General features: G+C 36.4%; 1 protein-coding gene across 2 annotated transcripts; it reads right to left on the bottom strand.

The window, feature by feature from the left end:
* Window positions 1-2,579: 2,579 nt before the first annotated feature.
* LOC106867237 (uncharacterized) lies at window positions 2,580-12,071 on the bottom strand. Of its 2 annotated transcripts, none has more exons than XM_052968544.2 (2): window positions 12,016-12,071; window positions 2,580-7,223 (listed from the first exon to the last, which is right to left on the bottom strand). In XM_052968544.2, the coding sequence occupies exon 2, from the start codon at window positions 6,207-6,209 to the stop codon at window positions 4,134-4,136; it is 2,076 nt and encodes a 691-aa protein (XP_052824504.1). In that variant the 5' UTR covers window positions 6,210-7,223; window positions 12,016-12,071; the 3' UTR covers window positions 2,580-4,133. The 2 variants fall into 2 exon arrangements, with proteins under 2 accessions (XP_052824504.1, XP_014767533.1); XM_014912047.3 differs by having other exon boundaries at window positions 12,020-12,071.
* Between the last annotated feature and the right edge of the window lie 6,286 nt (window positions 12,072-18,357).

Below are 18,357 nucleotides of genomic sequence, written 5' to 3'. Positions count from 1 at the left end.
CTCTGCATTCTGAGTTCAAATCCTGCTATGGCGTTTTTGATTAGTCTAACTTAATCACCTGGCTTGACACCACCCTGTATGCCTTAGGTGAGTCACTCTGTTGTATTTAAACCAGGTCTCTAGTTTGAAACTATCTTGCTCTCTAATAATACTACTACTACTACTACTACTACTACTCAAAATTCCTATGAACGATCATTGGCACTTCCTTTCTACCAGACTAAGCAAATAACTATAAAAACCCAGTGACCATAGAAGTTCTCATGGACACAACTGATTCAACACTTTAGCATTTAAACCAGACATATCTGGCCCAAATATTCTATGCTTATTTTCAAATTGGCCAGACCCAGCCTCTCATGCTGACTTAAAAGTCACATCATCAAAATCTCGAAGCTACAAGATAATACACCATCATCATTAAACATCCATTTTCCAAGCTAGCATGGGTTGACAGGAGCTGGCAAGGGGTCGTAATGCCCTTCCTAACCCCAATCCCTTTACAAAGTGTACTGCATGCTTTATATGTGGCACTTTGATTTTTTGGACATCAATTCTGTTGAGACAGGCAGGTCTGCTTGAGAACAACAATGTGCCACATAACTTTGTCCTTTGTCATCTCCTTTGGAAGGCTCAGCAAAACAATGTCAATAACTAAGCATTACATTTCACAGAGGAATCCAAATGTTAAAGGGTTACAAAAGGGGTAAGATAACTAATGATTGAATTGTAATATAGTCAAATTTGTTTTATCATTCAGACAGTATGTCCAACGTGTCACAAGAGATTTGATTGCAAACTATCAGGCCTGTTGCCATACAGAAGCTCCCTCATACCGTACTATAATGTAATGTAGTTGTTTAGTCTCAGGCTAGCCACATTATCAAAGTAACTGAAAGCTTGTTACGTAGGTAACCTAATCAACAAGAGTGGTGGATGTCAAGACAGCTGTAATTGCCAGGCTAAGGACAAAGGTAGGAAAAGAGAGCTGTTACTTTAGTTGACAACAAACATCTCTCATCAGGTGTTGGGCAAACTGTATGATGTGAAATATTTGCATAGAAGCACAACCTAAGTGCTATGCAAAGGCCAAAAAAATAAAAATCATGCAAATGTGCTCTTCTTAGTGTGTAACAGCAATTGTGAATAAACAAAAAAGCACAATTTTACTGATAGAGAAATTGAACACAAGAGACATTCACTGTTGTGTGTTAGAAAGACTGCAATGATATAGACATGTGTATGAAGAATGATTAAGTAAAGTGTCAAATGATTGTTGAGTAAAGTGGATGGAGCATGCAAAATAAGAAAACTGAAGATATGCACAGGTGTTGAGGAATGACCTTGTGATGCCAAACCTTACTTAGATGATGAAAAACTACAAACAGGTGGAGAAATGCCATGTTGAAAGCAAATCATTCAAACCATGCCCACAATGTAATAACGATACTAATAATGTTCCAGTTGTGACTATGCCATCTTTTTTTTTTTCAGCAATTTACAACTGATTTTATTTCTCAAAGCTTGCCAATTGATATCCCAAATGACTGCAAACTAGCTTTGATCAGTAGAAGGAGCACATTTTGAACAATTTGAATATACTGTAGTAAAATTCTGATATTTCATGCTATATACATCATAGTAATTGCATAATTCTTCTACTTTGGATGTTTTCCCTTTTCTAATATTTGTTCATCATCATCATCAGCGGTTAACGTCCGCTTTCCATGCTAGCATGGGTTGGACGATTTGACTGAGGACTGGTGAACCAGATGGCTACACCAAGCTCCAATCTGATCTGGCAGAGTTTCTACAGCTGGATGCCCTTCCTAACGCCAACCACTCTGAGAGTGTAGTGGGTGCTTTTACGTGCCACCGGCACGAAGGCCACTGGCAACGGCCACACTCAAAATGGTGCATTTTACATGCCACCTGCACAGGAGCCCGTCCAGCAGCACTGGCAACAATCTCGCTCAAATGTCTTTTCACGTGCCAGGAATGAGACGTTGGTAATGATCACGCTCAAATGGTGCTATTTACGTGCCACCGGCACAGAAGCCAAACAGCTGGTGCTCTGGCAACGATCACGCTTGGACGGTGCTCTTAGTGATTTACTGGTACAGGTGCCATCACGATTTCACTTTCCAATGAAGGAGACATTGACATGGGGGCCAGTCATCGAATTTAGTTCGATTTCGATTTCACTTGCCTCAACAGGTCTTCACAAGCAGAGTTTAGTGTCCAATGAAGGAAAGGTAAGCATAAGTGGGCTGGCTACATCCCTGGCAGAGGCCTTGGATTTTGGGGTTGCCGAGTCTTCTCACGCACAGCATATTTCCAAAGGTCTCGGTCAGAAGTCATTGCCTTGTTATTGTATTATAACAACTACTGGCAGAACTGGATTTCTCGTCACATTGTCTAGTTATTGGAACACAGGCACAACTGAATTCACTCCCTTGTTCTTTTTTTTCCCCCCGCCCTCTCTTCGGCATTAATTGTATCACATTATCAACTGCATAAAAGGACTAAATTCAATGATCGAATACATTTTTATAATAAAAAAACAAAAAAGAAGAAACAGCAGTAAAAATTTGTCATATATTACAATTCACATACAATTAACAAATAATTACAATTTGTTTCTATTTACCAAGATTCTCTACTGTTTATATAATTACTGATATGAAAATTCAATGTCTTGTCAGCAAAGAAAAATAAACTTAGCAGAATCATGGTCAATGGATGCAGGAAGAATAGTCATTTGTTTAAGACGCTTGTTTTATAATTACAGTGGTTAAGAGTTCAATCCCACTGCACAGAACCTGGAGTTGACTGAAGCGATGTGAGTGAAATTTGATAGACGGAAACTGTGTAGCAGTCTACTGGAAGAACTGCTTCTTCTGTTTGTAGGTGGTTCTTATATCTGTTGCCAAGTTTAACAAAACCATATACCCAGTGCATTTCAGACGAGTCCACTATTCAGACCAGGTCTCTACACTGAAGATAACATCTTCCCATCAGCCTTGGGGGCTCTGAAAAGGCATTATTGATGTATTCTTAGCCCTTCTCTAAGCTATAAAACAATTATGAAAGAGTTACTAAGTCACAAGAGAATTGTATTTTGTACGGCAATGACTTTGAAGTTTGGATAATCAGAAATGACAGATCTGTACATCACAATAATATACTGACATATCTTATGACACTTAAATGTCTTTAAAAAATGAGGAACTTGATTTATATGTCCAAAGAATATTCCTAAGTTCCACTTTATTAAATCAGAATCATCAATTATCAAGGTTAGTAAAAACATATACTAAAGTACCTTTCAGTCAAAAATTGTTTTGTACTAGAAAAATCAATGTATTAGTGCATAAATATTTCGCCTTTTCTTTCGTGACCGAATATTATACTTCACCATCATCATTCGTTCTTTTTTTCTTTCTTAAAAACTGAGATTACTTTTAATGTTCCTGAAACAAAATGACACTAGCATTCTTTCATGTCATCATATACACGTTTCTTAGGAAGCAAAAGAGAAAGCTAGCATAGGTAGGTATTTTAGCAAATTTGACCATTTGCATTTCGTGTCAATAACACCATACCGTACTGAACCATTAAGTAGGAATGGAACATACAGAGAATCAGATAGACTAAGGCAAAAAAAATAATTTTAAGAAATAAAATATGGTGCATTGTTAGAACCCAGCACCTTTATTTCTAAGCTGTTTTACTTCAAGACTGTAAATTCCTTGTTTATTCCAAAATGAACCACCAGCTTGTTTAGTCTCTCATTATAACTACGCTAAACATAATTAGGGATTCCAAGCTTCTGTATCTGGCATAAACTTGGACAAGGAAGTTTCTGGAATGTTTACTCTCCTGACAGTATTGCTATTTTCTTGTAAACATTTTGGTGTTCATTAAAACCATTTTTTACCCTTTTCGTACAATATAAATTTTTCACTTTATCATTATCCTTTTTCAAAGAGAAAAACTTAAAATATCAATTTTGATTCTTGTCAAGAAACAAAAACTTTATCAACATTTCTAACTGTTCAATTAAGTTAGATTCTGCTGAATATTTTACCTGTAGCAGTTAATAAATATGCTTTTTATTCGTGTCTCTCAGCTCAGTCACAATCAGACTCATCAGACAACAAGTTCACAACATCATTTAAGACTTTCTGTTTTTCTTTACATATTATTTGACTCGTTACAAAAATGCATTTTGACTTTCCAGGATGCTTTACTTGAATATGTTTCAAAATTTGCTGTCGTTGACTATTTTTAGCCTCACAGTGCGGACAGTGCACATATTTCAGCAAGTTCAGTTGCAAGTGCTGCAAGAGCTCAGCACTACATTGAAATATGAGGCCACAATATGCGCAGCAGAATTCTTTCTCCTCTGAGTGAACGGAATCATTGTGTTGTACAAACATTTTGACAAGATTTGTGTTAAAACCACAAAGGGAACAAGAATAAAGAAGAAACATGTCTGTAGAGACATGAGTAGATAAGTGTTTTAAAAAGCAGTCAATAACTGGAAATGCTTGGCCACAGTGTGCACAAACATAATCCTTTTTCTGTTTACTATGTACACAACGTAAATGCTCTACAAATTCATCTTGCACAAGGCTAGAAAAAGAACAATTTGAAAATCCACATATATAAAAGTTCCCACCATAGAGTTCATTTTTCTCTTTAGGATAGAGATTTACATTAATACTGGTAGTCTTTAAATCGAGTGGCTCTGTTTTTATTTTAGTAACATTGTCAACATTTGAAGAAACTACTAAATTAGATTCCTCAGATGTGGACTCTTTTTTTGATATCACATTTGAATGTGGAGATTCCACAATCAACTTCCCAGATTCAGGTTCAGTTACTCTGGATAAATTATTTTCAGCAGGTTCAAACACTGTTCTATCATCAATCACAATCGCATTAGAATCTAATGTTTTCTTTACAGACTCCAAAGTACTCTTAAGTGATTGTTGAGACGGTTTACTTGACTCCAAACAGTCACCAGACAAAGGCTCCACCAGATCCAAGTCAATAAACGTTCCATCTGATAGATTCCTCTCGACATCTCTCACAGACCAAACTGCTTCCACCTTAATGTTGTTGCCACAATCTGACTGGTCAGGCATTTCTTCCTTTTCACCTGGTTGGAATAATAGCTTTGGATAAATCTCAGGTTTATGTCCAAGTAGTTTAGAAATTGTTTTATTGTTTATGAGTAAACTGTTGTAGGAAGTAGCAGGAGTCTGTTCCAAATATTTTGAAGTATTTTTGTCGGAAGAATTTGGTTTCAATTTTGGTTTGTAGACATTGATGCCAATTACACTTTGGTTTGACACAGGAGGGTTCGTTTTAGGTGCATCAGTCACCATAGTCTTATACGTGTAAATATTATTAGATGACGACACACTAGGAGAAACTACATTCGAGTTGGTTGTCAGTGAATTAGACTGAACATTAGAGGGTGGGATATTTGATGGAGAATATATGTTTGAATAAGGTGTAGTTGCAATAAGATTCATTACACCAGGCTCCAAAGATTGAGGGAATTTTGCATATGGCAGTATTTTGTATTTGGCAGTATTAACTGGTGAAACTACAGGTAGAGTAGGTGTTACCAAATTAGGGGGAATAAAAAATCCTAAAATGTCTTGATTTTGGTTATTAACCTGAACATTGGTTGCAAGTGCATATGGAGCAAGGGAAGTGGTAGTTGCAGTTGGAACATTGGAAGCAAATGCCTTTGTAGCAGATGATTCAGTCACAGAAGTGAGAGGAACTGAACTTACAGGTATTTGTTTGTTTGAAGATCCAAAGAGAAGTGACTGGTAACCAAAAGAATTGACTGCGCCTGGAATAGTAATAATAATAGGTGACACAGCTTCAGAAACTTTGGCTGAAACTGGAGGACTCTGAACTTCAGGTGTAGCACAAACGATTTGAAAATTCTGTGTCGAAGGTGTTTGTAAAGTGCCTAAATAATTTTTTCGTAATATATTTGGCAATATATTTGGCAATAAAACAGGAGATTTCTTCTGAAGAGTTGCATATTTTTTCTGATTGGGTGAGTAAGACATTTGCTTTTGTGAAAGATTAACAGGTGCAGCTGTTGCAGGTGATAAAATAGCAGGTGAATCACTTTTTGAAGATCCAGTAGAGGTTTTTTCCTTGTTGTGCTTGGCCATCTCTTGAGATGGAGTGTCAGTCGAGGCATCACTGATAATTAGAGAATTAGTTTGTCCCGGTAATCCATCTAATTTCAGTTGGCCGTCTAGTCACTTGACTGGCGGCACACACTGTTCTCTGAAGAACTGTTCCTCAAAACTCTTTCTTGGCTGACATGCCTGAAGATTATTTTTCTTTAAAATAGGGATCCGATTCAAAAATGTTTTCGCAGCAGACATACTTTTCACCATTGAAGGTGACTTTAGAGAAGACAGCTGAATGATTTCATGAGATGAGCAAGCAGTTTTGGTAGCAGTGACAGGTATAGGAGAACTTGGCTGTGGAGCAGGCGTTGAAGAGCTAATATTCTGTTGATCCACATGGGAATCAGTTACAGGAACTGATGCCACTTTCTCAGGGTTTACAATATCCTCAAAAGGAACAAGACTAAATATTAAATTCTTACTTGCATGTTTTACAGAATGGTGGCTTTTAATAGAAGTGACTTTAGAAAAATAGCCACGACAATGGAAGCACCGTAACAAGAAAGTAGTTGTAGCAGGAGTTTTACCTTCCAGGTATGGCTCTTCAAGTTGAAGCAGGAGTTTCTTATATTTCTTTTTATTTTCATTGTCTGGCTGATTAGTTGTAGCGATCCTTTTCTTGTTGAAAGAACGACACATTGAGATGTGTGCATCAAATAAGCCACTGTCATCTGTAGTGAATTTACAACCAGAACACCGCTGTACACCATACTTTGACCAATCAACTGAACTCGCTGGTTTCGCTTTCGCATTATTTTCACCACTTTCTGCTGCCTTTGACTCGCCTCTCTCATTCAGATTCATTTTTGGTTGTTTATTTTCTTTTACCCTTTTTCCCAACACTGTTTGCCTTCGTATCAAAAGTTTCTGTATATCTAGCACATTAGAAACTTTATCAAAACATATGTTTACTTAGACTGTTTCCAACATGTGAAGAATGGAATGACGCCTTTTTCGTAAAAAAACAAATCAGTTTCCAAATAGCGGTACCTGGAAAGAGAAGAAATACAAAATATGAACTTTTAAAGCCAAACAAATTTGACAGAAATTTAAAAAATTAAATTATCACTCATAGAAAACTATGCCAAACAATATTCATGAAGTGTATATATATTAAAAATATAGTTTAACACCCCCACACACATACCACCACCAATACCGGAAATCTTGCTTATCTAACTGGAAATCCCCTTCCATACTGGTAGTCTCCTCTCTCATTACCAGCGATCTCACCCATGGCCCCCACTTCTCTCTCTCTCTTGCCCGGGACTAACCTAACCAGATAGCAACCCACCCATTTACTTAATCTAACATTGACATATTTACATTCATATTTATGTTTCATATTTATATTTGCAGCACCAGTAATGCTTGTTTTTACAATGCTCATAACACTTTCATTTACAATGTTTCCTTCTCTTACCCCCAGCAGGGACATGTTTCAATGGTGATAAGTTAAAAACAAGAGATGGCCAAGCATAAGTTAAAAACGAGTAAGTTAAAAATAAAAGATAAAGTTATTGATGCTATATAAATCTATAAACTTTTGATAGAAACTGTTTTTGAATAATGGATGATAAACCAATAAATAAAACAATCTAAATATTGGGTCGAAAAGCCCGTTTGAACAGAGAAGTCAAAGGCTGCTTGTTGGACTCAAACCCACTTTTCCTGTGGACATGACAGACACTATCATTGGAGCACTATGGGTTCAAGTCCGTGGACAGCCAACTTCTATCTAAAAGGAATTTTCAACTCAATATCAACATACTATTTGTTTATAGCTTCATCTACTTCAAGATTCACCATTCAAAAAAAAGATAAAGTTAATCCTGGTGGGCTCTTCTTGTTCTCCTTTTTCTTTTTTTTTTTTCTTTTTTTACACAGCCAGAACAAATACTGCAAGACACTAATGATATTAATGACTAGCATAGTAAACAATAAACCAACAATTACTGCTTACTTTCATCAAATGGGTTTCAGAGTTTTCAAAAACAAACACTCTGGATCGTATCAATTCCTCCAGCTCCAATATCACTTTTACTTCTCACACTAATTGAACTAGAACTTCCCCTGTTGTTTCATTTTTGCCAATGTAAACTACTTGCAGTTTCTTCAAATCCCAGATTCCTTTTTCAAGCCACAGCTCTGATGTATATAAAAATGAGTCACAAAGCAAGTATATGTTGACTGTAGCTAACTGGTAATAATGTCTAAAATTAATGAATGTATTGAATGATTGGGTATCCCCACTTAATTTTCTTTATTATAGACAAAATATTTCTGTCATTAGTTTTAAATATTAATTTTTAAATGATGCCCTTTCTGAAAATCGAGATGATTTTTTTTTTGTTTTTTTAATTATCTTAAGTGACAATTTCGAAATATTTTGTTAAAACTGTGCATTGGTTGGATCTTTTTTAAAACGGGGGCCACATTTTTCATTAATGTTTTACGTAGTGTTTTTGGTACCGAAAGACTTTCAAACTTCGTATACTTATCTATTTTGTGTTATAGAACAGAAAAATATTTTTGTATTCGAATTTATTTCATCTAAAAAATTGTCTTATTTCGATAATTTCAACCAATCACTGACGTCCATTCAGCCGATATACATTAAGTGCCGACTACATAAACAAACGATTCTTCGTTTTATTTGCTTTTTTCATTTTAAATTTGCTTTAACCCTAACCCTAACCCTAGGGTTAGGGTTAGAGTTAGGGTTAGGATTAATTGTTTCAGAATCGTTTGTTTATGTAGTCGGCACTTAATGTATATCGGCTGAATGGACGTCAGTGATTGGTTGAAATTACAGAAATACGACAACTTTAACATGGAATAATTTATGGATTTCTTTTTTTTTAAAGAAGACTAAGAGAAGAAGATGTTTTATATGACACATTCTACCAGTGTTCCAAGTTTCAAAGTGTTTCGTTAATGAAAAATGTGGCCCCCGTTTTAAAAAAGATCCCATTGGTTTCCTGAAATTAAATTGCCATATTTAATTTTGTGTGTGTGTGTACACGCTTGCTGGATCTGGGGAAGAGACCTTCACAGGCTCTCCTAAACCAGTGAAATTGTTGTCATCAATGTTTCTCAGCTGCAAGGAGAATATAAAGAATACCAGTGGTTTAACATTTAGGAAGGACTGGTCGTAGTGATCTGGTGGTGGGAACACAAGCGTGGTGAGAGGAGAGACCAGTGAGTGGGGAATGCTTGAATTGGGTTAGCATGTTAGCCAGTTCCAGGAAACAGAAATCATTAAGACAGTGTCGTTCCCAACCTGTGGACCGCAAAAGTAGTGCTTGGGGTCCGTGAACTAAATTCAAAATTTCATATATATACACACACATATATATATATATATATATATATATATATATATATATATATATATATATATATATGGCATAACTACAGGAAGAGGTCCGTGGGAAAACTCATTTAAATAAGAAAAGATCCTCGGTAGTGAAAAGATTGAGAACCACTGCATTAAGATAATGAGAGAACACAGTGCGTCTGTGGGCCAGAAGCTGGCGCGTGTCTGCTAATATAAAGAGTAAACTATTTTCTACTAAACAGTGTAGGGAAAAGTTTGAAGACAATGATGAAAAAACGCAAAAAATATAACAATAAGAGTCACTTCTATTATTACATGGAAACTGATGAGAATTTATAATTTGTTTATCCAACATAAATGTTGTTAATAATTACTGTGAGAAGCCCAGTTCTGCTTGGACAGACTTATAACATGAAGCTAAGTAGACAAAAGTAAACATTAAGATAATTTGTCCAAATATTGAGGATTTCATTGAGTTAAGGGGATACTTAGCTTTAACATTGAGCGAACCACATAAATATATAAAAGAAAAAAAAATCGTTCTCGAACTTGACGGCTAATTCTTTTACAAGCTTAAAAATGCGGAGTGTACTTCGATAGGATGAAGCCAAAAACACTTGGGGTACTACTTTTAGCCTGTGTTGGATGGACACTAAATACCGGAAATGCGTGAGTTGAGATGGATAACCATTGTAACTTTCCAATGGTTATCCATCTCAACTCACGCATTTCCGGAGGAAAATTTGAATAGTTTTAAGTTATTAGCGGGACATATTTGTAACTTACAGAAAAATGAACAGCTGTTTAGAATAATATTAGGAGAAAATAAACAAAACAGAAGAATTGAGAAAAATTAGTTCCCTCGTAGAGAAACGACAAAATTAAAATTAAAGAAAAAAAGAGAAAACAACAACAACAACAACTAGTCGGGAACGATTTACTCAGCACCCATTGCCAGTTGGTTTGGTTGCCTAGGAAGTAAATAGTCACGTAGATCAACAACGTATGATGAAACCACACTAAAAATAAGCAACTTGTAACAATTTACCAATATTTTCATATATTCTGTGGTGTCGTAGAACGTTAAATCTCGTCTAATCTAATCCCCACCGCAGTTCCACCATAAATGATTTATTTTGCGCGCGTTCATTTATAAATATGCAGGAATACAACGACGAATCGTTTACCATGTCGCTCAGTTGTCTACAACTAACAGTCATATTCACACACTATGGCCTTAAAAAATATAAAGATATTGTAGTGATAATGTAGTGAAGGATATGCAAAAAGAAATTACACTGTGCATAATGTAGTTGTGATGTGATCATGGCTGAAACGCCTTTGGTCATAGAGCTGGTCACTGAGGACTGACCTAGGGCCAAACAACTTTTGAGGAGTGAGTGAAAGACAGAAAATAAACCAAGCGTAACAACAATGTATGTTCAGTTGTTCTGAGAAAACAGAATGTCTACATTGCGATCGTTTTTGCAGATCTATAAACTTTGTTAGTGGTGGTGCTTCATCACAGCTTATTACTGTAGAATTACCATTAATTTTCATTATGTCTATATGATCTATTCCCAATGTATTTTAATTTTTCGGTTATTATCCAAAATGCACCAGGAGACATTTAACGCACTCGATCGGTTAAAATATTCACTAAATTAACAACTGTTGAAATAGTAATTCATATCGGCAATACGTAAATTATTCAACACTCAGCAATCAAAAACCTTTAGTATTTTAGTGAGACAGTTTTTATTATTGACACAGGTTTGCCTGCCCAGAAGGAAGAGGGAAGGCTCTAGGTGGTCGCTAAACCCACTACAACATACAGATCATAGAGCGTAGGAAACACTGGATAAAGTAGTCCTAGATACAACAAAAAGTAGGGATGGACACAGCTGGACTGCCTTTCATTGTGGATGCATTTGCTTAATCAGAGCTAAACAAGAAACCACATGTCACTTAAAGCTTTGATAGATTAGATAGATAGATAGATAGATAGATAGATATGGGAGAGACGGAGTTGTGGAAATAAGGCTTTCCAAGAGAAGGTCCATGGTACCGCGAGACAAACTAACGCCAGTTAATGTAGGATGCTGAGATAAAGGTGATACACGTTGGTTCTTATGTGTGTGTGTGAATGTATGAAACTGACGCTATTAACAATGAAATCTCGTACAAAAGGGTGGGAACTGTTACGAGACAGAATATTCAAACCAAAGCATAAATTGTCAGAAACGGTGCCCGTTCTTACTAGAACGAGTAAAAATAAACACTTTTTATTATTTCTTTTTTAAATAGATAAATACCTGAACTGATTTAAATATGCATAAAGTTTATTAGATATCGTATCAATTAAGGATTGATATTGAACATATGTAAATAAGTATGAGTAATTAGGCTTTAATGAAGATAACGTAAAACAATGAAACATACTTACAGTGAGCAACAAACATCGGTCAGACGAGAAACTGACAACACACAAAGCAAACGGCCTTTTATGCCACATGCTATTTATATAGCGAGAAGAGCATGCTGACGTTTTCTTCGTTCGTTGGTCAATTTTTCCACTTACAAACGGAAGTTTATTGTTTATACATTGGTTATTAGTTTCGTATAAATATTTTTAGGAAAATATATTCCACAAATACATTTCATATTTAGTGGGATAGAAAAAAATTCCCTGAAACATTTTCTACAGACAAACTGCTTAATAGTTTCTTTTTTATGCAAATTAATGTTTTTTTTATGCAAATCCACTTCAACTATAAATTGCTTTTTGAGCTGCGCAGAAATATTTATCTGAAAATTTATGCGCGCAGGCTTAACAGTTTGGTGAAGAATTTCGCTTAGCAACCGCATAGTTTTACGTTCAATCTCAATTTACACGGCACAAGAAGTACGTGTTTTCTTTATAGTATTGGATTAAATAAATATAAAGGAATCACAAATTCCATCAAGAAATTGGTTATGGGATTCGAAAATATATATTGGGAAAAGTATTCTAGTTCCGTGTTGTTGTTGTTGTTTATTTTCAGGTTACCGCTGAACGAGCTACTCAGTTCATCGTATTTTTTCCAATTATTGTGTACTGCGAACTTCATCGATTAACGTATCATTTTGGAATTTGTTTTACCGAGTTATGCGATCTTTCGGTAATAGACACCATAACTTCCGGTCGTTGTGCGCACGCGTACTGATTACATTATCGTATAGTGTTTATGTGTTTAAAGTTTGAAAATTGTATGAATCTGAGGGGAGAAGGTTTGAGTTTAGTGGGCCATTCATTTTTTTTTTTCTATTTAATATTGTCTTTTCATATTTTCAAGTCATTTAAAAACAAACGCACTATACGACAATGTAATCAGTATGCATGCGCACATCGACCGGAAGTTATGGTAGTCTAGTACCGAAAGATCGCCCCGAGTTATTTTTAGTGGGTTGGAGGGGGCTACTTTTTCTAGTGAATCAAACGACTACGTAGAGACGCCTCCCTTTACTTTAATAATGGCAGATCTCCACGCTAAATTATTAATTTTTTACTTTTCTGCGTCCATTTACCGCTGAGATTGGTGTTTGCTCCGACTCATTACGTTCTGAATTCAAATTTCGCCAAGGTCTGCTTAAACTTTCAGTCCTCCAGGGTCGATATACTAGTCAAGTATTGAGTTGATATAATCAACTAAGTTAGCCATAGAAATTTGGGGGTAACTCTCCTTCATAGAAGGTAGACTTTTTTTTCTAGAAAAGAAAGTTCTTCTATAATAATAAACGCGAAATCTGTCTGTCTGGGACCTCTGTATCTCAGTCTACATTTGCTTTACGTCGACATATTATACCTATTTGGAATCAAAATGATCTGAGGATTGAAAATCTGCCTTCATTTCGTTCTTCAACATCCAGCATTGGAATCTGATTTAAAAACATTTGGGTTGCTATTTTTAGTAGGTAGAGAGTGGCTGATTCACGCCATCTTGGTTGGTGTTTGTCAGATGACACCAGAGATCGGGGGGGGGGGAGATAAATTACATTGTCTTCGTTAATTTTACGTCAAGATAAGAACTTTAGAACAAATTGGCCAACAGTTGGAATTCAAATTGGGACTGTAGCAATAGAATGATTGCATTAAAGAATTCTCATCCTTCCTTAACCTCCGCTCAAACACCACCGGGGCATATAGTCATTATAAACGTATTATAGTTATACTATTTAGATCTCTTTTAGTTTTGGGCCTCAGGCCCAATTAGCTCTCGGAAGGAGGTAACTTCAAAGTCCGCACGGAATTTAGCTTTTAAGCTAGTTATATAAGAAATTTAAGTTGACGTCATCGACGTGGATCTAGATGTATTTAAAACATTACACAGCCCACCCACCCCGCACACACACACACAAACAAACAAACAAACACAGGAGGAAGCACATAAGAGCAAAACAAGATGTCGAAAAACAGTACTCGAATACTGAAGGTAGAGTAATATGCTTTTATTAAAGCCGAAAAATACTTCACAAACTGTTACTCATAGTTTCATGTTACTGTTCATTGAACAATTGTGATCATACGAACATACTCATATATATATATATATATATATATATATATATATATATATATATATATATAGATATAGATATTGTTGTACTTGGGGATGGTCATATTGCCAGTTTAGCCAATAAAAACACACGCACTGTATATTTGGTGTTAATTTTTTTTTTTTTTTCTTTTTTTTTTCAGCTTTATATTACATTAATCTTAATCTTAATCTTATTTCGGCCAGAGTTCTTTCGTCACACTTCTGTGACCTCATCAGTGGTCCTTTGTTTCCTTCTTTCTTATGTGTGTCTCACCTTGCTAACTATCAGCCATTTTGTATTTTGTATTCCTATTGTATGTGTCTACGCATGCGTGTCCTTCAATGTGTCTGTGTCTTTTGTAAGTGCATGTGTGTATGGGGAGTGTCTGTATCACCTATATTCTCTGTTAATACGTGTTCGTTTGTATTAGTTTTTATTTATTTATATGTTCATGTGTGTGTGTGTGTGTTTTTTTTTATTTTTTTTATGTGTTTAATTAAATTTTGTTAACGTATGTAGTATTTAATTCCATTTGTTTATCTATGTATTGTATTATACTTTGTTCCTATTATTGGTTTATGGGTAACATGTTGTCACATGCTGTGGTTTGTTAGTGGCGTATGTTAGTGTTCCATTCTAGTTTCCTATTCAGGCTAGGTTTCCCTTCTATTATGTGTGTAGCTTCAGTAATTTGTCTAAGTGCTGCATCACTGCTATGTGTAGATAAGATTTTAATTTCTATGTTGTTGATTGAGCCTCTATGTTCTTGCTCAGCGTGCTGGTACAGAACTGATGAGTTCTTCCCTTCCTTAAGTTCCCTCCAATGTTCGTTTGCCCGCTCCCCTATACTCCTTGCTGTTTCGCCTACATATGTCGTTGTCTTATTTCTGCATCGTCCCTCTGTACATCTTATACTATAGACCACATTTCTGGTTTTGCAGTTCGTTTGTGGGCTAAATCTACATACGATACAGTTCCTATCAGTGCAGGGGGTTCTACTGAAAGGGTATGTTCTACTGATAAGGGATTTGATAGGGTTGCCTGGCCTTTCAACAACCTTAATTCTTAGCTTAATTTTGTCTAGGGCCCTTCTAAAGCGGTACGCCAGTTCGCCTCTAGGGGTGGTGTCGACGAACATGACGCTTTGGTACTTGTGGCTATTGTACCATGAGCTTGCCTTCCCTATTTTCTTCTTAGTTCTTTCTATGGTGTTCCATGATTTGCTCCTATAGAGTGGGCAAATCCCATTCCTATCGTTGCGTTTGATTGTTTCAAACTTCTTCATAGCTCCTTTGTAAACCCTGATCCTTTCTTTATGGCTGTAACCCGAGAACTGCATTTCGTCCACCGCATGCAGTTCTCGGGTTACAGCCATAAAGAAAGGATCAGGGTTTACAAAGGAGCTATGAAGAAGTTTGAAACAATCAAACGCAACGATAGGAATGGGATTTGCCCACTCTATAGGAGCAAATCATGGAACACCATAGAAAGAACTAAGAAGAAAATAGGGAAGGCAAGCTCATGGTACAATAGCCACAAGTACCAAAGCGTCATGTTCGTCGACACCACCCCTAGAGGCGAACTGGCGTACCGCTTTAGAAGGGCCCTAGACAAACTTAAGCTAAGAATTAAGGTTGTTGAAAGGCCAGGCAACCCTATCAAATCCCTTATCAGTAGAACATACCCTTTCAGTAGAACCCCCTGCACTGATAGGAACTGTATCGTATGTAGATTTAGCCCACAAACGAACTGCAAAACCAGAAATGTGGTCTATAGTATAAGATGTACAGAGGGACGATGCAGAAATAAGACAACGACATATGTAGGCGAAACAGCAAGGAGTATAGGGGAGCGGGCAAACGAACATTGGAGGGAACTTAAGGAAGGGAAGAACTCATCAGTTCTGTACCAGCACGCTGAGCAAGAACATAGAGGCTCAATCAACAACATAGAAATTAAAATCTTATCTACACATAGCAGTGATGCAGCACTTAGACAAATTACTGAAGCTACACACATAATAGAAGGGAAACCTAGCCTGAATAGGAAACTAGAATGGAACACTAACATACGCCACTAACAAACCACAGCATGTGACAACATGTTACCCATAAACCAATAATAGGAACAAAGTATAATACAATACATAGATAAACAAATGGAATTAAATACTACATACGTTAACAAAATTTAATTAAACACATAAAAAAAATTTTAAAAAAACACACACACACACACATGAACATATAAATAAATAAAAACTAATACAAACGAACACGTATTAACAGAGAATATAGGTGATACAGACACTCCCCATACACACATGCACTTACAAAAGACACAGACACATTGAAGGACACGCATGCGTAGACACATACAATAGGAATACAAAATACAAAATGGCTGATAGTTAGCAAGGTGAGACACACATAAGAAAGAAGGAAACAAAGGACCACTGATGAGGTCACAGAAGTGTGACGAAAGAACTCTGGCCGAAATAAGATTAAGATTAAGATTAATGTAATATAAAGCTGAAAAAAAAAAAAGAAAAAAAAAAAAATTAACACCAAATATACAGTGCGTGTGTTTTTATTGGCTAAACTGGCAATATGACCATCCCCAAGTACAACAACATCTGTTTCAACACACGATTTCACATAAAAAATCTTGCAAAACAAATATATATATAGATATATATATGTATATAAAGAAGAAGTTGAAAAACTTTTTGGGTATTATTTATTCATGATTACATGTGTTTCATTTACTTATAAGAATTGCAAAGTTGTAGAAGTTGGATAAACATGTAAGAAATTTCCTGTTAGAAATTATTATTATCATTATTATTATTATTATTATTATTATTATTATTATTATAGTTATTATTAATCTGCATGTTTGTTACAGACACTTGCCGAGACACACCCAGCGTCTTGGGGGCGAGTGAAGGATAAGAGGTGCTACAGTATGACTGAAAGCTTGGGGAGATGAGGTAGTGAAATATCTTCATGTAATACAACACAAGCATTTTAATGGATAAGGTTTTTGCAAATAGGCGCAGGAGTGGCTGTGTGGTAAGTAGCTTGCTTATCAACCACATGGTTCCGGGTTCAGTCCCACTGCGTGGCACTTTGGGCAAGTGTCTTCTACTATAGCCTCGAGCCGACCAAAGCCTTGTGAGTGAATTTGGTAGATGGAAACTGAATGAAGCCTGTCGTATATATATATATATATATATATATATATGTATATGTATATATATGTGTGTGTGTGTGCGTTTGTATGTTTGTGTGCCTGTGTTTGTCCCCCCCCCCCACATCGTTTGACAACCGATGGTGGTCTGTTTACGTCCCCGTAACTTAGCAGTTCGGCAAAAGATACGATAGAATAAGTACTAGGCATCCAAAGTCCTGGGGTCGATTTGCTCGACTAAAGGCATTGCTCCAGTATGGCCGCACTCAAATGACTGAAACAAGTAAAGAGTAAAGGATGTGGGCAGTTCTTGTCAGCACAATCTTTTGGATTTCTCTGAGACATGGTTTTCCTGGGATCTTATCTCGATGCTTCTGACATCGCTTTTTTATACCTAGCGCGCCTACAATAACAGGAACAGTTCTCATTTTAAGATGCCATATCTTTTGTCTTTTATAATTGGATCGTTCTGTCAGTGTTGGCTGGAAAATCTCAGAGAATAGTGAAATTTTTGCCTTCAACGATTGGCTCAGGATGATGTTCATACCAGTAAGCAGAAGTGCCGATTTTGTAGTGTTTACATATTTTCCAATGTAAATACTGTCCTACCCTGTCGTAGCGGCTTTTGTATTCGTTTGGTGTCAGCACAGGACATCCCGAGACGAGACGGTCTATTGTTTTGTCAAATGTGTTGCAGAATCTGCTTCTAGGGTCTTGATGGCGGAGTGATTCACCGAGTAAAGAGAGATATCTGAAAGAGCATGATTGGTGTAAGTAAACCATCGAGGCCAAATACTTAAACTGGCACCCGTATCCACCATAAAGGACTTTGAAGAATTGGCGTCTCTGATAAAGAACGCACGATATGGTGAATCGATGGGGGAGACGACTGACGTGCCCAGCTCCTCCCTGTTGAGTTTCCCTGAAAGAAATGTAGCTGTTTCTTGCAATACTTACCAATACATACATGCAAAGCAAACAATTCGTCACGTAGGGTGTCCAACGAAAACCACT

The sequence above is a fragment of the Octopus bimaculoides genome, chromosome 6, assembly GCF_046866305.1.
Source record: "Octopus bimaculoides isolate indiv1 chromosome 6, ASM4686630v1, whole genome shotgun sequence".
In the NCBI taxonomy this organism is placed as follows: domain Eukaryota; kingdom Metazoa; phylum Mollusca; class Cephalopoda; order Octopoda; family Octopodidae; genus Octopus; species Octopus bimaculoides.
This window is presented reverse-complemented; position numbering and strand designations above follow the sequence as displayed.